Here is a 26,186-nt window from a genome sequence, read left to right as displayed (position 1 = left end):
CGAAAAAGGCGTGAAAGCAGTTCTGAAATATGAAACGCTTCATTTGGGTAGTAGGCGTTTCCAATGGGACAGTAAAGCCGGCACAGTACGGGAACAATGACAAACCACTGTTCATTCTGCGATGTGCCCGGTCAGCATTTTGTCAATCAATTGCCGCAGTATAAAAAATAAAGTTGATGACTTTCACTTTCTTCTTCGTACCGTCCAACCGACCTTTGTTTTTGGGAACAGAATCGTGGCTCGATCCGACCATCTCAAGCGCTGAAATATTTCCTGACACGTACGAGTGTTTTCGTCGCGACCGTTGTGCACGTGGCGGAGGAGTGTTTATTTTGGTCCATAAAAGTGTCCCGTGCGCTCAAATGGAATTCTCTGATAGTGAAACTGAATTGGTTGTTTGCAAAGTACGACTGCCGAACGGGAAAGCAATGGTTCTTGGGTCATTTTATAGGCCTCCTGGTCCTTCTGTAAAGCCGCTAGTTGGCTTATCTCATTTTCTTGAAACCATTAACACTGAATGCCTTGTTTTAGGGGGGGACTTTAACCTTCCGGACATTGACGGGTCAGCTGACGAACCAAGAGATATAGCTCGAGGGAATCTATACTCAACTTTTTTTTGACATTTTAGATTCCAACACCTTTTGTCAGTATGTGCATGAGCCATCACGAACGGACGGAACTGGTCACGTACTCGACCTCTTGCTGTGTAACGTGCCTGATGTTGTATGCAATGTACAAGTGTTGCCTGGTTTGAGCGACCACAATATTATTCTAGCAGATTTATTAGTTCACTACGTGAAGGTTGCAAAACCACCTAGGCGAAAGATTTATGTCTACAGCAGGGCCAACTACGAGGCGATTAGCGCTGCTTTCGATTCGTTCTTTCCAACTTTTGATGAACTCGCGGATAACTTAAATATCGAACAGCTATGGAATACATTCAAACAGAAATTGTTCGAATTACGTGAAGCTTTTATTCCATTAAGCGTTATATCAAGTAAGAGAGCTCGAGATAAACCCTGGTTTAACACCGAGTTACGTGCCCTTGTTCGCAGACAGCGACGAATGTATCGAAGATACAAGTTGTCTAAATCGCTAGAGTGTTCGGCCTTGCTGAAAACAATAAAAAATGAATTCAGACAGAAGTCTCACATCGCTAAAGACTTGTATTTTTCGAATTTAGGAGAAAAACTTGTCAGAGATACCAAAGAATTTTGGAGATATGTGAAGCGTAATGGTAAGGATGACAGCTCAGTACCTGCTCTGAAAAATGATGAGTTAATCATCCATGATGATGAGGCTAAAGTTGAAATGTTTAGCCGTTATTTTTCATCTGTGTTTTCGCCACCTAGTTCACGTTCTGTCTGTTTTGCATTACCTCTTGAAATAGATTGCATGCCGGAAGTTACTTTTTGTTTTGACGGTGTGCGTAAATTATTGAAGGATTTGAATCAGGCTAAGGCTTGTGGCCCTGATGACATTCCTGCCGCAATTTTAAGGAATTGTGCGGATACATTATGTCTGTATTTCACCCGGCTGTTCCAGAAGTCTCTTAATGAAACCGACTTGCCTGCTGATTGGAAGGTAGCGCGTGTCGTGCTCATACATAAGAGTGATATGCGAAACTCCGTTCAGAACTACAGACCCGTTTCCTTAACCAGCATAACCTGTAAAATTATGGAGCATGTAATATATAGTTGCGTTATGGCCCATCTCACCAAAAACAATCTCTTATGCACTAGTCAACATGGTTTCAGGCGTGGATTTTCCTGCAGTACGCAGCTGGTGGAGTTCGTTTATGATTTGGCATCGACAATCGATAAGCAACAAATTGTGGACTGCGTTTTCTTGGATTTCCGCAAGGCATTTGATGTTGTCGCGCACTCTTCTTCTCTACAAATTGAAAGCGTATAACCTTGATTGTAAAGTAATTACGTGGATTGAAGAATATCTGTCGTTACGAAGGCAGGCTGTTGTTCTGAACGGTATTTCTTCACAGTATGCACCAGTTACGTCGGGAGTTCCCCAAGGCTCAGTATTGGGACCACTTTTGTTTTTGCTGTATATTAATGATATTTCAGTTGGCATACAGTCTTCATTCAGGATGTTTGCCGATGATTGTGTTGTTTACAGAGTAGTAAATTCCACTTCTGATTCACAAATCCTGCAAACTGATTTAGATACTGTGGCAAACTGGTGTGTACGTTGGGACATGTCCTTAAATATAAACAAAACTGTTCACGTCACCTTCACAAGAAAACGTGCTAATCATCCGTATAGGTATAGAATTAATGATCTTACTCTCAACATAAGCAAGTCATTTAAATATCTAGGCGTCTTTTTTACATCGGACTTACGATGGAATAAGCACATTAATTATATTGCAATAAGGCAGCGTCACGTTTGGGTTTTCTACGGCGGAATTTTAGCCATTTACCAAGTAACTTAAAAACACAGCTGTATTTCAGTTATGTACGCCCCATACTTGAATATGGATGTGTTTGCTGGGACCCACACACATCTGCGTGTGTAGGAAAATTAGAGAAAATTCAGAATAGGGCAGTTAGATTTGTTCTTGGTAATTATAATTGACAAGTTAGTATGGCGGAAAGCAATCGAAAACTTAACTGGCAAGAGTTGAAGGACCGTAGAAGGTACATCAGATTGAAATTTTTCCATGAGATTTATTATTCAAAAACTGGCATAAACCGCGAACAATATATCCAGGCACCTCATTATATATCAAAGCGACTGGACCACTGCTTGAAGGTCAGAGAATTTTCTTGCAAGGGTGACGTCTTGCGTTATTCTTTTTTTGTTAGAACTGTTCGGGACTGGAGCAGTTTGCCATCGAGCATTGTATGTATTACATCTAACGAAGCATTTTTCCATGCACTGCAATAATTGCTTTATACCTATAAATGAAGTCTGTACCCCCCTGCTGTAATGCCCTGCGGGGCGATGCAGGTAACTAATAAATAAATATAAAAACTAACACCACGCCGATGTTCGGTGTCACGAAATTCGCTGATTGGTCGAGAGAGACCACGTGACCTTGTGACGTCATCACAACCTGCCCTGATTGGCCGCTCTCCTTTGTAGAGAGGTCACGTGACCTTGTGACGTCCTCACAGCCTGCCCACCGCGGCAGGTGGCAATATAGCCATCGCATTACGAGCAACATAGCTTCTAGTCAGCAACCCAGATACAAAATCGAAACCAAAAATCAGGAAAAGGGTGATATACCAAATTTTGGCACCGTCACAGCATGTCGGATACCTGCTACTGCAGCTACCAGCTGAATATGGCGCTTGATGGTTAAAAAATTGTAAACAAACTGACGCAAACAAACGCAGAAAAGTAAACGCTATCGCGATCCTCCCTTACGATGACTTAAGCATCACCATTGTTTTTTTTTCTTTGCACTCTTTCTAGGTGCGTGCCAGGAAGTGGGGTGAAAACCCTGCGACGAATCCTGAACAGGCCCGAATGTGACCGGCTACACAGTCATGGAATGAATGTAGAAACCATGTTCTAGCACTCTACGCGTCGTCATCGGTGACCTGACAACGTGACCGGTTAGAGTGAACGTTTCGAAACAGCTCCGGCTGGCACTAACAGAATTACTTTATTAGAGCAGCTTTCGGGAGACACCTGGCAAATTGTTGCATTCAACAAATGACCTTTCATTGTAGTCGAACAAACAGAAGTGTTTCAGAAAGACCACTATGGACGTTCCAGTAATTCCTTGCTTCACAACAATAATTTAAAGCTTCGCTATTGGCTTAAAATGATGTCTCTCGTCAATGGCGTTTTTTTTTACTTGTAATTCAGGCATTGTGATAGCCGTACACAGAAGGTGGCTCCGTTTATGGGCGTTTAACGTTCCAAAGCGACTCAGGAGGCTATGAGGAACGCCGTAGTGGAGGGCTCCGGAAATCTCGACAACATGGAGTTCTTTAACGTGCGCCGATATCGCACAGTACACGGCTAGAATTTCACCTGCATCGAAATTCGATCACCGCGGCCGGTATCGAACCCGCCTCTTTCGGGTCAGCAGCCGAGCTCCATCGCCACTGAGCCACCGCGGCGGCCGTTAAAAGAAGAAAATTTAAGTGGCGATCCTTTGGCGCACATTCGCATTTCGGTTTCTACTCTACTCTTACTTTAATCACATCTGGAAACATGTAAGACAAAACGTGGTGGCTGACAAGGGATGCCGTTGTTGGAGAATCATTGTATTGAGATGACCTGTGTAAGATGCTTCGCGGATTTTCGCGACACCAAGAATAAAGCAGTTTTGCTCTAGTTCTGCTAGTGGCGTAACTTCCACGGACGGCCAATGCGGAGGCAACAGTCCCACATATGCCCTGCATACAGAGTCAACGTCCCCGTAAACCAAAGGCCCGATTTCAATCCAGTATGAGATCCGGAAATGCTTTCGCACTTATTTTCCGAAATAAGCTTTAGCCCCATCTATATATAAGGAACTATCGTCTCTGGGTTATGCGTAGCCAAGTGTAGAGTAATAGGCGGCACATCTGACAAAGAAAACTGTTCGGTTAGTTCAACCGCGCCACCAGTACAGTTTGTGACACCCTTCTATATGTACTCGCAGGCGCGCGAAGCTTGCTGACTAATGAGCAACACACCGAATACGGCCAGCAGAATAGCTCGTACCATCTTCTTGCACGGCGAATAAAATAGAGCCAAGCCTTTTTTTTCTGAAAAGTCGACACACGTACTTCGAGTAATTTAAAAAGTTCCGTTAACACGTCTTTTATAAAATAAATATAGCATGTCCCTTCGACACAAACACCAATAATAATAATTTTTTCATAATCTCCAACCACGTTTCTCAAGCACCTGGTCGGACCAATCAGCTCTCGACGTTCTCCCAGGCCCACGCATCCAGCTTCTGAATATACTTCGGTGAGAACGGCCATCATCAACATCATCATCAGTCTGACTACGCCCACTGCCGGATAAAGGCTTCTCTCCTATCACTGCCCTGCCCTACGGTAATACGGCATGGTAATATGTATAGCTTATTGCGGTTTTTGAACGAAGGTAGGTGCATTGCATATCTAACTGGTTCTCGTTCACGTGTGCTATGAGAGGCAGGGACAGGGAATAAAGGCGAAAGCCTCAAGAGCCCCACAGCATTGTCGATTACAAGTCTATAAATGACTTTGCTGCTAGAATTTTACACAACTCCGAGCTATTAAACGTAATTAATCTCGCAGGGCAACAAGTGTGCAAAAGTTGCAACAAGCAACAAGGAGCGTGGTTGTCTCTATTATATATTAAATATAGGAGAAAATTCTAAGACAAATTGAAAAGTAGCTGTACCTAAAAGTCTAGCAAAGTAGTGTGCTTCATTCGCGAAATTTTCGTCTTTTCGGGGAACTTGGCAAGTGAAATTTGATGAAAAGGGATTCTTTACGCAGTTTCAGGGCACTTTAGGAGTCGATTTTTGCTCCATTTTTACAAATTGTGCATCTTTGACGCTGCTACAAGAAAAACGGACGAGAAGTAAGGATTTTTCAGTTTTGTTGAGTAAATTTTGGATAAAATCATGGAACATCACGGTCTAGAAAATTGTCTTCTTGTCCAAATTTAGCTCTCTGGGCGACGAACGGAAAAGATGAATTGCATCTGAATTTACTCGGAACCCGAAACGAAAAATGACGCAAGATAAGACTTAATTATCTTTTACATTACATTACCTTTTTTTACATTACATTTACATTACATTCACCATTACATTTTCAAATAACTAATGTTTTGAACAGAAAAAAATATGAAGGTCTACTTTAATAAAGGTATACAAGCTTTTAAGAAATACTGAAGGAAGTTTCTTATGAACAGGAGTATTAAATTTCCATTATTATGGTTGAAATCCAGGGTGTGACGGAAACCTGTCTGGTCGGGGATATTCATGGCCGTAAAGTATCGAGCGTCTACCAATCTTGTTAATCTAAACGACGTTCCAGACCCTCTACAGCCCCCCCCCCCCCCTCCCTAGAGGGGCCAAAACGTCTTTTATTTTATAAGATTGTTCGGCGATCGATACTTATCCGTCGTTACTATAGTTATTCCAGAAAGTGCTGTCTACATTCTCTCTAGCCATATGCCCCTGTTATCTCCTACAAATTGCGGTCTACGGTTGTGAAATCGTGCTGTGTCTTGGTACGCGATGGATATTATGGTTACGCCTGATGGTGCAGACACAGCTCATTCGAAACTGGTGTGTTGTGCATCGGCCTATAGTGGTACACGTCACACTCCCGATGTATCATTGAATTACAGTTGCATTTGCTACGTATCATCCTATTGTATAGCAAATCGAACATTTTTCTAACAACACGCTACTCTTACAGTGAGCATAGTCTGTTATTATTTCTCATTGAGTGATCCTTGGACGAAGGCTTGACCGGACTTTATGTCATGCCATTCTTATTTGCGTATATTAGCAAAGGGACCAGGGCTCTTGTATGGTGTTCTGTTCCCTTTAGCCTCGGCCTCCTCTTAGACTGTGTCTAAGTAAACAAAGAAACAGAGAAAAAACAGAGTTTATGGGTTTTAAAATCCCAAAGCGACTTAGGCTATGAGGGACGCCATAGTAGAGGGCTCCGACCACGTGCGTTTATTTAACGTGCATTGACATCGCACAGCACACGGGCCTCATGCATTTCGCCTCCATCGAAATGCGACCGCCGTTGCCGAGATCGAACCTGAGTCTTTCGAGTCGGTAGCCGAGCGCCATAACCACTGAGCCACCGCGGGGTACCAAAAAACCGAATGTTTAACAAACTGAAAAAAAAACTTCACTTAATCAGTGATTACAAATTTACAACTTTTATGATTTTTACGTCAATAGCGATGTTCAGCGAGAGTCAGCGCAGCCTATAGCTAACAACTTACCGTTCTCTATTAAGCGTTTCTACTTTTGAAAGACTGAGGGTAATGTTTGTTGATTTTTTATAAGTCGGCTCCACTTTGTTCACCGCGATTGCTTTGATGACTGATCTTGTATAACCGAGCTTTATGAACATTCTGCTCCCGAAATAACGAATATGTACAATGGGCATGTACTAGCTTCAGTAATTGGCCCAGCAGATTTTCAAATGTTTTTGCATTCAACGTGAAAGGCAAATAAAAGAAGAAATAAAAGAAACGGCAGATTTTCTTTTTTTCTTTACTCTCAGCCCCTTTCCTTAATGCATTACATCCTACGCGTTTTGCGGGCTCCAACCTATAATAATTGGTTCTTGGGGAAAGGAAACGGCGCAGTACCTGTCTCATATATCGTTGGACACCTGAGCCGCGCCGTAAGGGAAAGGATAAAGGAGGGAGTGAAAGAAGAAAGGAAGAGAGAGGTGCCGTAGTGGAGGGTTCCGGAATAATTTCGACCGCCTGGGGATCTTTAACGTGCACTGCCATCGCACACCACACAGGCGCCTTAGCGTTTTCTCTGTATATGCAGATGATATCTGTATTTGGGCATCAGGGGTGACCCGTCCTCAAGTTCGTGCAAGACTTCAAAAGGTGGCATCGATATTGACATCTTATCTTCGCTTGCAGGGCCTGAACATTTCGACCGAAAAGTGTTCACTTGTGGTGTTCACACGCAAAATAATGTCACGTTACACCATTCGCATCAATGGCGAAGCCATTCCCTATGAGAGGAGCGACAGATTCCTTTGTGTCGTCATCGACAGGAACCTCTCATGGAGTCCACATATCTACGACATGAGAAAGAGACTAATTGCGATTGTCCACGTCCTCTCCTTCCTCGGCGGAAAGTCCTGGGGCGCATCAGTGCGCTCGATGCTACAACTGTACCGTTCCCTATTTCTGGGCTACATGCGGTACAGTGTTCGGATATTCAGTTCCATTAGAAAGACAAATATCAAGACTCTTCAAAGTGTGCAAGCGCAAGCTCTCCGTATCTGCCTTGGACTGCCTAAATGTGCATCAACAGCAGCGACTGTTCTTGTTGCCAGGGAACATCCTGTTACTACATACATTGCTGTTGACACCATGAGAACACATATTCGGCACCTCACACGGGTTCCCTGTCATCACCTCGCAACACTCCCAATAATTGGGCCACGTACTGCATTCGCCAAAGTCATTGAAGCCCATCGTGCATATCTTCCATCGGAGTTCACCCCTGCGTCAAGGCCGTGCTCGCCCTTATGGAGTCTTCATGAACCTCGGGTTCACCTCTGCATTCCTGACATTGCGAAGAAAGCTGGTGTATCACTGCCCGCTCTCAAACAACTGACATTGAATCACCTGCATTCTTACCACAGTCACCTCATACATGTTTACACAGATGGATCAGTTCACTCGACCAGTTCTGCGGGGTCGGTGGTGATACCGGCCAGATCCATCTTCATGAAAGTGAAGACGACCTATCCAACATCTTCAACTTGTGCGGGAATCGCAGCCTTACGGGCTACGGTAGAGTTCACCAGTCAAGAACCTCCACATGACTGGACGGCTTTCACCGACTCTAAAGCAGCCCTTCAAGCCCTGCAAGCTTCGCTACGCCGCGTGTCGCAGGAACAACTTGTTGCTGAGATCCGTCTACTGTACCACGGCACCGTATCCAAAGGTCACGACATCATTTTTCAATGGCTGCCAGGACACTGTGGTATTAACGGTAATCACCAGGCCGATGTTGCTGCGCGTTCTGCTCACAACGACGGACTTGCAGTGAACATCCCAATATCAAGACCTGACGCTGCGTGTGGGCTTCGCCCTTTGGCGCTGGAGCTCACACTTTCAGCGTTGAGCACGGGAGAGTTTTGCAACCTCCGCCTCAAGGCACTGTACGCTGGACTGCGCCTTCGTCTTCCACATAAGTTAGTACGTCGCGAAGCAACATTGTTATGCCGTTTGTGGATCGGTGTTGCTTTTACCAATCACTTTGCTTTCCGGATGGGGATGGCTGAGAGTCCTGCCTGTGAAAGCAGTGGTTGTGAGGAGACCATTGCTCATCTTCTCTGTGAGTGCCCTGCATTTGCAAGTCCAAGACATACACTGTGTTCTGCCCTGGACCACCTCGATCCTCGCCCATTAACAGAGCAAAAGATCCTCGGTCCGTGGCCACAGCAGTCGACTGCCCTCAAGGCATACAAGGCACTCTTTCCCTACATGAGAGCGGCTGGATTGAGTGACAAATTGTGACAACGTTGTGCGTGTGTGTATGATATGCCTTTTACCCCTTCTCTCTTCATCCATTTATTCCCCTAATTCCTCTTCCCCAGTGCAGGGTAGCCAACCGGAACCCCTTTCTGGTTAACATCTATCTATCTATCTATCTATCTATCTATCTATCTATCTATCTATCTATCTATCTATCTATCTATCTATCTATCTATCTATCTATCTATCTATCTATCTATCTATCTATCTATCTATCTATCTATCTATATATATATCTATCTATCTATCTATCTATCTATCTATCTATCTATCTATCTATCTATCTATCTATCTATCTATCTATCTATCTATCTATCTATCTATCTATCTATCTATCTATCTATTTATCTATCTATCTATCTATCTATCTATCTATCTATCTATCTATCTATCTATCTATCTATCTATCTATCTATCTATCTATCTATCTATCTATCTATCTATCTATCTATCTATCTATCTATCTATCTATCTATCTATCTATCTATCTATCTATCTATCTATCTATCTATCTATCTATCTATCTATCTATCTATCTATCTATCTATCTATCTATTAATCTATCTATCTATCTATCTATTAATCTATCTATCTATCTATCTATCTACCAGGGAACTCCGAATCAGTAGCCGAGCGCCCTAACCACTGAGCCACCGCGGCGGGGCAACATCCGAGAGACTTCGAACTGTTTGCTGGAGTCACGTCTTTCGATGGCGCCTCCCACCGAATGACGACAAAGGCTCGGTGTGCGTCCAGGGGATTGTCATGTGATCATGGCGCAGCTCGGCTAGGGAAGATGTCCCATAAACAGCTCTCGTTCTAATTTAGCTTTCAGTAGACAGATGCAAGAACAGCTCGCGAAAGCAGAAGCATCGGCTTCGTGTTGATTCAATGCATGGTTTCGCACTTCTTACATGAGACCCACTGCAACTTTAGTAAGCTTGCTAACTTGCTAATAACTTTAGTAACCTTGCTAACTAACTTGCTAGTAAACTTGCTAACTAAGAACTACTGCAGACGGAAATGCCGATAAGCCTCGTCAGGGTGCCGGACACTTCGTCGTGCGCCATCGTCGGTCAGCGCCGGCGCCGATCCGCCAGTGTGGCAGGAGCACAGGGAACGTTACGCGACTGAGCAGCATCGTGGGCGTGCTCCCCTCAAAGCCAGCGTGACGCCACGCCATGCAACAGGCCTGCGTCACCGGTAGAGTGACTAATAGCAGGCGACTAAAACTAATTTGAAAATGAAATTTATCGGGGTATAATAGCAAGGTATCCTGTCTTTGACGACCGCCGCGTGCACTTCCTGCTATAGGCACCGCCGAGCTCAGAATGAAAACAAAAGTTTGTGCAAGCAAAATATATTTCTTAGCGTCTTTTGGTTGACTTCCGTCCTAGATATGTGACAATACAACTGGCTGAATGCACATTCCAAATAACAGGCTGCTGTCTGCGTAGGGACAAGGCCGAGAACGTTAGTGCACTTTAGTAAAAGTCTGTAGAAACCGTTGCTGGTCCTGAAATATAGAACTCGCAACTGTTTTAGCCCAGTTATATTTTCTTCAGAAATCACCCCTCCTTTTTTGTTCGTTCTTGTCTGGGGCACACGCATGCTTAGCCGTGCGTGGATAGGCTGCGCTCGACCGATCCCACGGTTGCGCTAGGCGTCGCTCAAAGCCTCACTATGGGATCCCGCTGACTTGGAGCAGCGCATATACATAGATAACGGCGGCGCACATTATAAATTGGAAACAGGCCCAACGTGCCGCCCAGTTACGCGTCAGCCGATGACGCTCGCATTACTTGTCGATTGGATTTGTCGTTTTTTTCTTCTTCATTACCTGCGGAGCTGAACGTGACACATGCCAGCGCAGGTCTTTGCAGCTACAGGATTTTGCATGCGTAGGTCACGTGCCTCGCTCGTGAAAAAATAAAAAGAATTTTAGTTGCTGATCCCGAGGGATGCGTACTAGCGGCGTCAGAAGGAAACGGAACATGGTTGCGACTTCGATGTGTACTGTCCTTGACGAGTATATCCTTGAAAACTCAATATGGCCGCGACCCAGACTGGAAACAGTGCATTTATATTATGGAAGAGTGTTGCGGACACATCGAAACTTCTAGCACACACTTGGACTGCGTACAGACCTGGTACAAATCGGCAGTCTGCCACCACGCGTTGAATGCAATGTTGCGCGGTGCAGCAACAATGGTGCACCCAAATCGTGTTATCGAAACTTATCACAAGTGTCACTAAGTTACCTTTTTACGCGACAGCGTTAAAGGGGCTCTGAAACACCGACATGAAGCAACAGTTTGCTCGAGGGCCCTTTTCCCAAGCATTTCACCCCAGAATAGCCGCGCACCTAGCTGAAATGTTATCCCACTGCAAACAGGTTTAGGTTTGGCTTGGTTTATGGGGGTTTAACGTCCCAAAGCGACTCAGTCTATGAGAGACGCCGTAGTGAAGGGCTCCGGATAATTTCGACCACCAGGGGTTCTTTGACCTGCACTGACATCGCACAGTACACAGGCCTCTAGAATTTCGCCTCCATCGAAATGCGACCGCCGCGGCCGGGATCGAAGCCGCGTCTTTCGGGTCAGCAGCCGAGCGCCATAGCCACTGAGCCACCGCGGCTGACACAAACAGGCTTAGGGACGACGTGAAAGAAAAATCTGGGTATCTTGATTACAGTAGGGGATAGTTGAAGTGCTTACTGGACAGGCCGTCGACAAAATTTTGTAGGGACTGCTCAGTCTCCCTTTCTATGTGCGCACACTGCACAAAAATGACCAGCTTCTTCAAAAGCCGTGCCTGTGCAACGGTAAAACCAAATGCGCCGGCAGTCAGCAAAAGCGTTCATCCATGGGGTGCTAGGATGCGTTTGTGGACGCAAAAACACGTCCTTGTGGGTGCAGATTTTTAGAGCGAACGCTCTACTGTTCGTACTACAACTCCCAAGGTCAACTTTGGTGCGCGCTTGACCTTGAGCCGGCGGAGCGGTTGTGTGGCAAGTGACGTCATAATACGTCACTCGCTGTGGAGAGGCGCTGCAGCTGCGCTCGATCGGAGCCTCTCCGCTGCTGTACCACGTGACTAGCGGGTGGTACAACAGCTGCTTCGCTGGCGCTCGGTCACTTAGTCTCGACATGAATGAATAGACAGGCAGAGCAGGACGGTGGGTCTAATAATTAACATGCAGAGGACCAAGGTAATGTTCAACGGTCTAGCAAGGGAACATAAGTTCACAATTGGCAGCGAGGTGCTCCAAGTGGTAAAGGAATGCGTATACTTAGGGCAGGTAGTGACAACTTATCCGGGTCACAAGTGGCAAATAACTAGAATTATAAGAATGGGCTGGAGCGCATTTGGCTGCTTCTATCAGATCATGAATGGCAGTTTACCAATATCCCTCAAGAGAAAAGTGTACAACAGCTGTATCTTATTGCTACTCTCCTACGGGGCAGAAACGTGGAGGCTAACGGAAATGGTTCAGCTTAACTTAAAGACAACGCAGCGAGACATGGAATGAAAAATGATAGGCGTAACGTTAAGAGACCAGAAGCGGGCAGAGTGGATGGGGGGAAAAACGCATGTTATGGACATCCTAGTGGAAATCAAGAGGAAGAAATGGGCGTGGGTAGGGCATGTAATGCGAAGGCAAGGTAACCTCTGGTCCTTAAGGATAACGGAGTGGATTCCAAGAGAAGACAAGCGTTGCAAGGGCCGGCAGAAGGTTAGGTGGGCGGATGAGATTAGGTAGTTTGCAGGATTAGGGCGCTCGCAGCTGGCAAAGGAGCGGGTTAATTGGAGAGACATGGGAGAGACCTTTGCCCTGCAGTGGGCATAGTCAGGCTGATGGTGGTGACGATGATGATGATAGAGGTGCGCGCCGGACCGACTCCAGCGCCAAACCATATGTAGCCATGCTTAACACAGCTTTCGCTCTTATCGCTTGGTGTAACAAGCGGTTAACATCTGCTCGTATCTTTTTTAGTGTATTGTCCCGTCTTTCTGCCCAGCACTGTGATATAGTACTGGGTGGCGTCAAGCGGAGTTGTACGTAACAGGTGGCAAGTAATTGATTGCTTGTTATAAATTATATTTTCTGCGAATTTTTTAATCCATTCATTATTTTTGCAGGCGGCACAGTTCTCGGCAATCCAGTTATTTTCTTAAGTAACCGATTTCTGGCAATCAGTTAATTTCTACACTTAAAACAAGTTGTAATCACCGATATAACTTCGAGAACCTTAAACTGGTAGCAAACACTAGTGCTAGCGATAGAGTTCGAACGGCCAGATATGCAAGCTCGAGCTGCCTGCATTTGGCTAGCCCCGCGTTCCGGTGGTCGCATTTCTTCTGAAGGACGCAACAAAATGTCATGTTCAATGAGCTTGAGCTTTGTATCCTCTGAGCAAAATATAAGGTGTTGCGCTTTGCATAACACATGGGCTGGTGCGCAAGGTCTTCGTGCGTTACAACTCCGCCTTCCCTCCAGCGCATGCACCGAGGGGGTCCTGATATGCTTGGGTATCGGGACCGAGGTCTTCACCGCATGACGATGAACTCTGCAGACGACGGAGGGAAGCCTTCAGGAGGGTTGGTAAACTTGAAGGTTTATTTACATATTTACAACAGAAGCAGGGAGACTAAAAGTCAGAGATGAAGTGCCGTGAAACCAGCCAAATCGCGGCTTAAATACAGTGGATATTCCCTAGGCACCTAGCTAGGGAAACCGGTGGCTGATCAAGCGTCCAATGGGCAGACACACTCTTCATAGTCTCTTCCCTAACCCCGTGACCGCTCCGCCCTCACAAACACGTGCACAGGCGATAAGGAATCCTGGCGCCTTGAGGTCCTGGAATGCTGTTTCCGACGGGTTGACCAGGTGCATAAGGTCGTTGGCTTTGCAGGCGGTGATCCCCTCCGTGGGAAAGATGCGTCCTGATGGCCCCGGGATTCCAGAGGGTAAGATGAATCAGCCGTGTCCGCCCCCGCTTTGTCTGGCCGCGCAGGTGCAAGCGAGCGAGGCGGGTCCGGCGCCTTTGTTCGGGTCTTTCTGCCGGTCCACGTGAGGGCGCCTTTCGGGAGAAATGCCGCATTCCGTACTCCGGACGAAGGGATGAGAGGCCTTTCGTCACAGCTCACCGTCGCCCGGAGCCGTTCCTAATCCTCTTCTCTGGATGACAGCACCTTTGGTCAAACATAGTTCGATGGCGCCTGCCGGGCTCGTCTGTTCCCGCTGTCGGGGCCTCCGATCACAACAATCCGTCCGCCGCCAAGAAAACGCCACGAAGTGGTTGCAGCTGGTCGGTGCACCACGAATGGGCGTCAGAGTCCCAGTTGGCCTCGTAGTAGTCAGTCAACTTGACCTGCACAGCTGGCAAGGGTCCTCAACGGAGCATTAGCGATCAGATCTGAGCTCAGCCCCCTTACCTCCGGCTAGGCAGCACGCGGCCAGCCTCAGAACATTACCAGGTCTTTAATACGGAGGAATATGGCTGCAAATTTTGGATGAATTAACCCTCGCCAACAGCTCATGCCAGGAAGTCTGCTGAACCAAAACTAGTTCCTCTTTTTGTTTTTCCTTTTTTCGCAAAGACATGCGTCGAAATCTCGGGTGGCTCCTGGGAACTTTACAGTGCAAGGGTGTTGGACAGGGCCGCTTCCTCCTCTCTCTCTTTCTTGCATGTTGTATCCCCCTCCGACCCCAGCGCGTTCTGTGGCGCCCTTTTGTGTGGCAGCTGCGCGCCCTTCTGCGCAGCACGCCGCACGCGTAACCTGTCTCGCGACAACTCCTGTCATGGTCCCATAATGGAACAGGTGGCTTTCGCCCTGCACGCTTACTTGGTTGGTATGGCACGCGACGCCTTTCTGATTTCCTGTGCCGCGGCGAAGATGTCGGGCGGTTACACTGCTGATTAGTTTTCACACTTCCGGTGCTTTTGACCCGCACATCTTTCTTTGCCTGCAGCCGCCTTCGGTAAACTACCATTGTTGATTTTCGCTTTCTGCCATCAGTTCTCGCGGTGCCGTCGCGTGTTGTTAAGCTGCCGGCCTTCGCCTCAACACCAGCAGCCGACGTAGCATTTGGCAAATGCTTGTCGCGTTCTCTGTTTTTCCCGCGCAGCGAAGCCACTCGCTTTTTGCTCTCAGTACCAGGTGACGGTTTCCCTGACGAGCTGGTCGCTGCTCTTTCTTCTAAACAAGGTAGCTCATTTTCTTGCGGTCGGTAACTAGCCGCTGTGATTTCCTCAACACTGAGCTTCGCTTTGTTTCGATGCAGCCCTGAGCCGCATTCTGCGCTTACAATCGAACTGTCAGCGGGCGCTATCCGTGGGCCACTACCCGTCGGCAACTCAAAAAAGTCTGCCCGCATTTGCATCTCCGCAGAGCGTAACACTTCGCTGTCCATAATTCTGGATATCGGAGCAGCGTCATTGCCATTCCGGGTTACAGTGACATAGCACTTTTCAACTAACGCTGCGCTCTGTCTGGGCGCTTCAACGCTGCTGTCAAGTGACTCTGCGTTACGCTCTTCGACGGAAAGCTCTCTTTCCGTGCGGTGACATACAAGTTCGCCGCAGTCTTTCTGGCGCGGAATCTGTGCCTCATTTGCCATAGCGGCATCTGTATCAGTGCTAGAACCGGCCCTTTCTCTGCTCTTCCGAGCAACAATTGTGTCCCTAGCTGACCAAGCGGGGTTCGTGGGCTGGTCGCTGACACCCTGATGGGAGCGCGGCCCGCTGCCATCACTACGATCTTTAGAGTGCGCCTCTGTACGTATGCCGAAAAAGTGGAAGAGGGCTCTTTTTGCCATTTCGTAGTTGTCGGCATCCTCGTCGGACAGCCGCGCTAATACGGCGCTGACATCACAAGGGAGGATGGCCGTCAACATCCGTGGCCAGTCGCCCTGGTCTACCTGCTCATCTGCGCAAATGTTCTCAAAATTTGCGAGAAAATTTTCTTCCTTTTTTCTTCATGCTCTCGCTTCTTTTGTTCATCCTCTCGCGTCCTTTGTTCATCCTCTCGCTTCTTTTGTTCCCTTTCCTTCTCCAACTCCTCCTTAATTAGCTCCCAACATTCTACTATCTCCTCCTCGTCCGCACCGGAATCCTCAATTGCCCTAATCAATTCAGGTTTTCTACGGATCAACCCACAATCAATGCCCAATTCCCTGCATACGAGAACTAGGTCTGGTTTGCGCAGCTTCTTCCAGTCCATGACTATTTAAGCAACGGCAAGTCTCTACTCACGTGGTCAGAGGAGCTCCGGCTGCCTCTTATACCAACCGTCGATTACCTAGGCTAAAAATTTTCCAAAGTTGTAAAACCTGGCAATGCTCCAAGAGAAAGACCGCGCACTTACCATACCAGAGTCAGGACCAGGCGCAGACCATCCCACCGCTGCCAACCAGTTGATATGCTTGGGTATCGAGACCGAGGTCTTCACCGCATGACGATGAACTCTGCAGACGACGGAGGAAGCCTTCAGGGGGGTTGGTAAACTTGAAGGTTTATTTACATATTTACAACAGAAGCAGGGAGACCAAAAGTCAGAGATGAAGTGCCGTGAAACCAGCCAAATCGCTGCTTAAATACAGTGGATATTCCCTAGGCACCTAGCTAGGGAAACAGGTGGCTGATCAAACGTCCAATGGGCAGACACACTCTTCATAGTCTCTTCCCTAACCCCGTGACCGCTCCGCCCTCACAAACACGTGCACAGGCGATAAGGAATCCTGGCTCCTTGAGGTCCTGGAATGCTGTTTCCGACGGGTTGACCAGGTGCATAAGGTCGTTGGCTTTGCAGGCGGTGAGCCCCTCCGTGGGAAAGATGCGTCCTGACGGCCCCGGGATTCCAGAGGGTAAGATGAATCAGCCGTGTCCGCCCCCGCTTTGTCTGGCCGCACAGGTGCAAGCGAGCGAGGCGGGTCCGGCGCCTTTGTTCGGGTCTTTCTGCCGGTCCACGTGAGGGCGCCGTTCGGGAGAAATGCCGCATTCCATACTCCGGACGAAGGGATGAGAGGCCTTTCGTCACAGCTCACCGTCGCCCGGAGCCGTTCCTAATCCTCTTCTCAGGATGACAGCACCTTTGGTCAAACATAGTTCGATGGCGCCTGCCGGGCTCGTCTGTTCCCGCTGTCGGGGCCTCCGATCACAACAGTCCTCAGTGTTTCTCTCTATGCGTTCACGATGAAACGCGGAAAAAAATAGCGATAAAAACTTAGAAAAACAACTGGCGGTGAAAATAAAATGAACAGCGTATACGAATTGCAACACACAACAGACCAAGAAAGCCGCACCGCTTTATTATAGTCCGCGTATATTTGGATTATGCTACAAAAGTGGGAATGAAAATACCGTGATAGTAATCGATTACCCTTGTTTTAATTATTAATGCGAAAGCATTGTATGGTTATGTGGCGTCATCAAAGTGTCTGCAAATTTTGTCGCCATAATTATGTCGTTCTGTGGACATAAATATGCAAAATTTTGATTGTGTTAGGTAGTGCCTGAATAGATCTTGAAAAGGGAAAAGGTTGGTTGATGAATTGTAATCAGCAATTGAACTGAATAATGAAAATAAGTGCGGCGTTTCAAGCAGGTTTTGTGTGACTGATTCGATGAAAAACGATATAAATAGGCTCGAAGGCTTACTTAGTACAAAAATGAAATAAAAGGAAAAAAATTAAAATTAACAAAAGGTAACAGAAAATAAAAAACAAATATATACTAAAGATAAAAATAAAGAATAGCTACAAATCAACACATCACAAACTTTCAAATAATAAAACAGTAATTTGAATGAAAAATGGAGGGAGAAAGGACAGGGAAAGGCTGTCGCATTTCCGCTCTTTAGTAGGCTTAAGTGCAATCCTGTTACTTTTTCAGTTAATTTTAGGTGGCTGTAACCTAGGGCCGTTACAAAGAAGGTGTTCTATAGCTTCGTCGCACCCCCACATCTCACACGCAGGAGAGTCTGCCATTGCGATTAAGTGGGAGCAGGCACTTGTGAACGCCACTCCCAGCCACAGGCGACACAGCGTAGCATCGCGGCGGGAGAGGCCGGACGGAGGACTGAGTCGGAGTAAGGGGTCTAGGCGGTGCAGACGGCATGTGGAGTTGCCAGGAGAAGACCATGACGCTAAAAGCTCTCTTCGGCCAAGCATTTGCAGATGTCTTGCTGCGTCGGCGCTTGTGAACGGTATCTGGACAATGTTGGCTGCAACACTCGGCCGTTTAGATCCTCGGCCCCTTACTGAACCCAAGATTCTGGGTCCTTGGAATAAGCCGTCATCGCAGAGGACAGCTTTGAAAGCACTTTTCAAGTTCTTTAAGGACTCAGGACTGAGTGCAAGGTTGTGAACTATCAGTGTGTGCCCTGTGTACCCTGAAAATAACGGCTAACGGACACGTGGAAAAGTGATCACCTCCCTTTGTTCTCTCCTCTTTCTATCTCTCCCTCCGTTCCCCTTCCCACGTGTAAGGTAGCATACCAGGCGCTGCCTAGTTAACCTCCCTGCCTTTCCGTTTGTCTTTCTCTCTCTCTCATTAGATGGCTGTAATTTACCACTGAAATCAATTGCAATTGCAATCGGCTACTTGTTTTCTGTAACGTGTACAAGACTGGCGTTGAGTGAACGGTGCCGTGCCCACTACAGGCCTCGAACCTGTTCCCGCTCACGTTTTGGCTGCCGAATATGCAATATTATGCGCAGGAGCTTAACGTCATACTTTTTAAGCGCAACCATTGGAGCCATTGTAGCAACTACTTTTTTCCTCTGCTGGCTAGTAGCCGCACACATAGACGGCTTGCCACTGCAGAGCACCTGCGACTAATAGACGAAACAGACAAACTTCCTTCACGCGCACTCATGCAACTCATCCCCAACACAAATCGAAAAGCGTTGTGTACATATCTCCGCCCTCTGCCGCCGCGGTGGCTCAGTGATTGTTGTGCTCGGCTGATGGCCGAAATGAAGCGGGTTCGATGCCAGCCGCGGCGGCGACATTTCGATAGGGGCCAAATGCTAGAAGCCCATGTACAGTGCGATGTCAGTGCACGATAAATAACCACATGTGTTCGAAATTTAACAGAGTATATACTAAGGGGCAAGTTGGTCAGACAAAATGTTCAACGAAAACGTAGCGTTTAGACAGGACGAAGAAAGACGCCCGCCCTTTCCTCGCCTTTCTTTTTCCTGTCAGAACGCTGCGTTTTTGTTGAGAATAAGGTTGAAATTATCCTGAACCCTCGGCACGGCGCCCCTCAGCTTGAGTCACTTTGAGACGTCAAACCCCATAAAACTAAACCAAACAAATCAACCATTCTCAGCTACCGATCGCTTCGATGTCATTAAGCATTTCTTGAAGCAACTGTCTTGGCCTGTGCACTAAAAGCCAAGTACTCTTGTTCATGAGCAGCCTTGCCTCATATCGTTTTTCTTTTTACTCGTTGAAAAATTTAGAAGATTTCGATTCCAAGGCTCCAGGTTCACAAGCAGCAAACATATTGTTACATGACGGCAAGCCGGTGAAGACAGGACTACATATGACAAATGGCGATGGAATGATTTTAATGGCGGTGAGCCTAGCGCAAGCGCTCCGTGCAGCGCCACTGTCCACGTTGTCGGCTTCTAGTCCGTGACAATAACGTCAAAGTTGGTTACTTACAGCACAGCGCACAGAACAATGAGTAACCGAAGAAAGCGGACTAAAAATTATTTCGTTCGTCCCTCCTTTCGTCTTGGCTGCCGAGGTCAGAACATTGTCCTGGAAAGTCGGCGCTTGGCTGGCCCGTCCGCAAGTCGGCCTTTCTGCTCACCACACATCAACCGCCACGGTGGCTCAATGGTTGGGGCGCTCGTCTACTGAGCCGAAGTACCCTGGTTCAAACCGGACCGCAGCGGCTGCGTTTCGATGGAGGCGAAGCGCAAAAGGCGTTTGTGTGCTGTGCGATGTGAGAGCACGTTAAACATCCCCGGGGGTCGAAATTATTCCGGAGCCCTCCACTACGGCACCTCTTTCTCTCTTTCTTCTTTCACTCTCACCTTTATTCCTTTCCTTACTGCGCGGTTCGGGTGTCCACCGAGATACGTGAGACAGTTACTGCGCCATTACCTTGCCTCAAAAACCACTAATTGACCATACGTAGTCTCCGGGAAAGTAACATTCGTAGTTACTCCCGAAAGGGCGAAAAATCCCTTAGAGTTTTGGCTTCCTGCATCACGTAATGATGAAGCAGATAAAGTTATTTTTCGTGCTATACTAAAGTAATAATAATAATAATAATAATTGGTTTTCGGTGGAAAGGAAATGGCGCAGTATCTGTCTCATATATCGTTGGACACCTGAACCGTGCCGTAAGGGAAGGGATAAAGGAGGGAATGAAAGAAGAGAGGAACAAATAGGTCCGTAGTGGAGGGCTCCGGAATAATTTCGACCACCTGGGGATCTTTAACGTGCACTGACATCGCACAGCACACGGGCGCCTTAGCGTTTTTCCTCCATAAAAACGCAGCCGCCGCGGTCGGGTTCGAACCCGGGAACTCCGGATCAGTAGTCGAGCGCCCTAACCACTGAGCCACCGCGGCGGGGCTTACTAAAGTAACCGTGGCTTTGCTTCCAAGACGCACCACGCGAATTCCGTGAAGTAGGGAGAGAAACTGAATGGATGGAAAGAGAAGGAAGCCAGCTGCTGGCGTCGCACTTACATGGTCAGGTCTGTATGGAACAGTGGACCAATGTTTGAGCGCGGAGAACCCAAAGACTCCGGATACAAAGGACCGCGACAGGATGGAGAGAAGCAACGCTGGAGGAGAACTATAAAGAGAGTTTGCCGAAAGCTTCCCGCGTCGTCGATCAAGTGCACGCGCATGTGCAGACCGGAGACGACGTAGCAGTGTTTGCCGAGCGTCGCCTCGAGGGCCACTTGAGAGCCCTAATACACGCCACTAATTCCGAAAGAAAATATTTGCCACCCCAGCCCCTTCGCTGCCGCAGACGCAAGTTTTCGGGGAATTTACTTCCACCAACGCGGCTGTAAGGTTTCCTCCGCGTTGTGCCGACACAGAGGCGCCTCGGCTTAGTACCCCCGAGAGTTTTCATTTCTCTTTTTCTCCTCATTCGCTCTCTCCTTCCCTCAGTTTGTCTGTTTTCCTTCCTGCTCGGTAGCGATACGAGCCACGGTGGCGAACAGTTGCACGGACGACAACAGTCCTCACGAAAACGAAATAAACCCAAAGAAATTGTCTTGACAAGCGCCTGTTTCAGCGTATGTGTGAGGAAAGCGCGCTCTTGCCTGTCTCGTGCCCTCTGTCGGTTGGCTTACGTCGTTTCTCTTTTCGTTCTGGCCGCCGCGAGAAGTTATCCTCCCCATGCAACATTTGGCACGCTCTTAGCGCAACCTGCCTGAAGAACGCGCCCCAGGAGCGCTTCTTCGTTTCGTGCCTTCAGCGACTTGTTCCTCAAACGCCGAAAATTAAATCATAATCCCCGCTTTCCGTTTCCTCTTGATTTTCCAGCTCGTACTTACTTTTCCTCTATTCCTGTCCCCTCACCTCTTTCATTTCATTCCTCCATTCTGCCTGCTGTCCTTTATTTCCGCTGCCCCAGCTCAGGTGCTTCAGCATCGATGGCAGATGCCGGGGCTAGCAAAAATCTTTTCCTTCCTTTTTACTATTATTTTAATAAACAACCACTTACCACCACCACATTCGAAGAGTTTCTTGGCGAAAATATTTCCAGCTAACACCGTAGTGTGGCCACAAAGAGTCTATAGAATGAGATAAGACATAAGAAAAATTGTCCGGCCCGCCACAGTAAGTCTCTTTCACGTCGCATGGTGCATTTTACAATGTGACAGCCGCTGCCATCAGCTGAAGCCTTCCGCTTTTCAGAAGTGGCGCTTGATTGCTGCCGGAGCTGCGCACTTGATTTCATAAGTTGTTGCAATGAAATGCCGAATCGGGTTTATAGGTTGGGGAAATGCTATGCGAACTCCCCTGTGAATACGAAACGAACTAAGCTGCATTCTTCGTGCCCATCTTACGACGTCAGGAAAGGCATGGATGAAACGCTCAGTTTGGGTGTTGTTTATTGTCAATGCATACCCAGATTAACGAGGCTTGAATGGCCCGCAGAAGCATCTCATGCAACCCCTTTTTGGGCAGTTCTGTTTGACTTTCAGAGTTGCAATTCCGTAAACTTCGAAAAGAAACAAAATGCGCTGCGCCATTGGTGTACGTGTGGAAGGAAAGGCGGCGTCACAAAATAACGGTTGCAACGCCCTACCGTCTGGTACACGTCATCATACCGCTTCGATGTCATCGCTATTCCAACTCGATGAGTTTACAGTATCGTTCAGAGCTTTGTTTCGTCATCGGCGCGGTAATGTTGACTTGGAGAAGGCAGTCGAATGCCTCCTGAACCAGTGTGTCCTCGCTGCACCTCTTGGAGTGTACGTAGCGAGATAAACTGCCCTTCTGAACAGCAAGGTCACTGAGCTGCGCCTTCGCGGGTCAACGGTGCAGGAAAGCAAATTTTCGCGATGGCAGCGACGTACAGCTGGCGAAGCGGCCAGTCATACAGCTTATCCGGTCTTCTGTGCGCCCGCGACGTCATGCACTTGTAAGCACGAAAGTTTTTTAGTTCATATCCTCTGGTGATTCAGGCGAACGTTGTCCGAATCTGTGCCCGTGCCTGAAGCCGACCATTCCGATATCCTCCAATCGAATGGCACCAGGTGGGCGCACGCTAAATAAACCCGCGCCGCGTACGGAAGCACGCCTTCAGGACTTTCCATGTTTCTAGATTGACGGATAAGATTAGTCGTGCTACTGGCAGCAGTGCGTAGCTCGAACAGCCATGTGGAATCCGCGACACCAGGACAATGTGCATGCCGACAGGTGGGCGAGAACACACACACCCACACACAGAGTCAAAGCTGTGTATGTAAGTAGGTACGTACGCCCCAGCTTGAGGTTAAACAACGAACATAGGCGCCCCTGAACAAAGAAATGCGCTTAACGCCGCTAAACGTCCGTGCCGTAGATCCAGCGTTGTGTGTGCTTGAACGAAAGCTACCGGCGCACTACTCTGGTGCCAACGTTATACTGCAGTTCAATTAGTCCAAAAACGCTCCCTTCTGCAAGCACACGTCTTCGGTGCAGAACCATCTTAGAATGGGCTGCGTAGGCAGAGCAATGGATTTCATCTCTATTTAAAAATGTGTATAGGTTTGAATAAGTCAGCAAACAGGATTACGGCGCATTTGGTTTGGATTTATAGCATTTAACGTCCCAAAGCGACTCAGGTTATGAGGGGAGCCGCAAGTGGAGGCTTGCCCACAATTTCGACCACCAGTGGTTCTTCAACGAGCACTGACATCGCGCAGTAGACAAAAGCAGCGGAAGCGATCCAGCCCACGGTGACCGCATTTCGATGGCGACGAAATGTTAGAGGCCCGTGTATCGTGCGATGTCAGTACACGTTGAAGAATCATTGGTGGTCAAAACTGTCCGGAGCCCTCCACTACGGCGTCCCTCGTAACCTGAGTCGGTTTGGGACGTTAATCCCGTAAAACTGAGCCAAATGGGCCGGGATCCTATTTGTTAGCCTATTCAATCGTATACACGTTTTCAAATTTCCAAGTATTTTTTTCAATCCTCGTCGAGATCGAGTAGGCTACAATCATTTCCTTGTAGGCTACTCTCGATAACAATACATGTAGGCTTCAATTTTTCTAGCGACAGCTACATTACGGTAGCATTTCGAGCCTTCAGCGTGGCGGCGCGCCACCCTGTGGCTGCGCCGCCACGCTGTCACATGGTGCGGAGCAGCTGCCAGCGGCGCGGCGACGTAGCTGATCACGTGGTTCGTCACGTGATTGGCCACGTGACCAAGTTCCACTCGGCCAGCTATACCTATCGTGTCACTCCAGGTTTAACCAGAGCTAAACCACCGCCCAATTTTTTTTTTGCGCTCTAGCCTCGTTTGTTGTTTCGTAGGCGTTCGAAGCTAGCTCCCACTCTGCCGAAGCTACCGTCATTAACTTCCTATTTACCTTTGGCCTCTCCAGAAAGATTTATATTGCCCTTGAGAATCTCATTTTCGCGTCAAAATAATGTGTCTTCTTCCCGGACCCGTTAGATAGCTCTGTCACAGACTTGCGTGTATGATTAATGCCTACCTGAGCACAGCGATTCACTCGAAGCCTGAAGAACAGCTCAAGCTGATCGACAGGGCTCGCAAGACTGCAAATGCCACTGGGGTCCTGGACTGAGGGAACCACCTACGCCACGAGAATCCTTCTCGACAATAATGTTCTGTAGCGATAGCTACATTAACGTAGCATTTCGAGCCTTCAGCTTGGCGGCGCTGTGGTGCCGCCACACTTTCACATGGTTGGTCCCGTGGTTCGGAGCAGCTGCCGGCGGCGCGGCGCCGTGGCTAATCACGTGGCTCGGCACGTGGTTGGTCACGTGACCAGCCACGTGGTGCGGAGCAGCTGCTGCTGCTGGCGGCGAGCCAGCCAAACCGAGCTGCAACAGTTGTGCGCATGCGCCGTGTCAAGTGGGACGAAGATGAAGAAGGAACGCCCAGCGAAACGGAGCGGCGAAAGACTGACTTTGCAATTCAACTGAGCAAGTTCCACTCGGCCAGCTGTAGCTATCGCGTCACTCCACCGCCGCCAATTTTTTTCATTCATTCGGGCACCGCACTAGAGGCAACCCAATAGGTAAATCGGCGAGGGTTGCGGCCGCCATGTGTGATCTCCGCTTAGCGGTGGCCCGCCGAACAGCGGCCAGTCAGCCCACGAGCTCAGGCTGCCAGCAGACAGGAGCCGGCGGCCAATCTTAGGAACCCGCTTTTGGCCTTAGCGGCATCCCTTCGCGCCCCGCGGGTCAGATCGAGGGTCGCTGTTCTGGGGCCGATCGAGCCTGCCTCTTCCTTCCTTTTTTTTGCTGCTCTCCTCTGCCTCCTCATCGGAAGGAGGGTCGGAGCCACCCCCCTGTGTGCCCCACTCTCTCGAACCATTCTCGGGAGGGGAAAAGCGGAAGAGCCAATAACGGCTTTGAAATATTACGCGCGCAGAAGAGTTGTTCCGGGCGCGATTTATTTATGGCCCGAGTGTTTCCTCTCAGGGGCGGAAGGAAGAGGAGGGGAGGCACAAACGGGACGAGCAGCGCTGATCGCACTGCGGCGGCTCTGCAACGCATCGGCCGGGAAGACTCGAGGATGGACGTGGGGCTTCCTACTACGACCCATTCGCTGCCGCTGTTGCTGCTGCCGCCCCTCCGACGCTTGTCGGTCGTCGGGCACAGCTCCCGTCTCTCCTCGCGGCAATTCGCCATACGCGCTACGACTCCCCCTTCCCTGCCGCCGCCACCAAATCTTTCCATGGCTGCCGCCTTCCTCTTCTCCCCCTCCGCGTATCCCCGAGTACCATATCCGCGACTCGCTTAGTTGCCCCTATATTCTAGAACATTGTTCATTCCCTGATACAGAACATCCCTCTCTCCGCGCAGCCACTTCCCTCTCCTCCCTATCTCGGCCAAAACCCTTTCTGCCCCTTCAACGCCGGTCCTTGTGGCGGCCAGCGCAGTCCTTTTCCCTCGCTTCGCTTTGTTTTCGTTGGCTCCCCCTGCGCTGCTTCGTCCCTGCCTTGTTTTGCCTCGTCTTGTTTGCCGAGCACCGGCGGCACGTTTTCCCTTGGCCGCAACAACCCCACTCCTCGGGTTCGCTCAATAGCACTCGGCGTGATCTGAAGCCCCCTTCCTTCGGCGCTCGCCTCCCTCGGGCGTGCTGGGCTCTCTCGCCGCCGCCGCCGCGGGGCTTTTGTTTCGGGCCGCCCGTCCTTTCGCTCGGCGCAAACGGGGCGCCCTTCTTATTTTCCCTGGCCGTGTTTTTGTCCCGGCTGACATGTCGAATGAGGGGCTTGTGTCGCTCCAGTAGCGAACG

The 26,186-nt window shown here is 48.5% G+C and overlaps 1 protein-coding gene across 2 annotated transcripts in view; it reads left to right on the top strand.

The window, feature by feature from the left end:
• LOC144094101 (uncharacterized) overlaps window positions 1-7,159 on the top strand; it is a 72,018-nt gene extending 64,859 nt beyond the window's left edge. For both annotated transcript variants that reach the window (XR_013306402.1, XM_077628012.1), the window contains exon 3: window positions 3,436-7,159. Coding sequence is in view for 1 of the 2 variants with exons in the window: in XM_077628012.1 (XP_077484138.1) it covers window positions 3,436-3,495 (60 nt within the window). In the remaining variant the exon portion in view is untranslated. The remainder of the gene's footprint in view (window positions 1-3,435) is intronic.
• The last annotated feature ends 19,027 nt before the right edge of the window (window positions 7,160-26,186 follow it).

The sequence above is a fragment of the Amblyomma americanum genome, chromosome 6 (assembly GCF_052857255.1).
Source record: "Amblyomma americanum isolate KBUSLIRL-KWMA chromosome 6, ASM5285725v1, whole genome shotgun sequence".
Taxonomy (NCBI): domain Eukaryota; kingdom Metazoa; phylum Arthropoda; class Arachnida; order Ixodida; family Ixodidae; genus Amblyomma; species Amblyomma americanum.
This window is presented reverse-complemented; position numbering and strand designations above follow the sequence as displayed.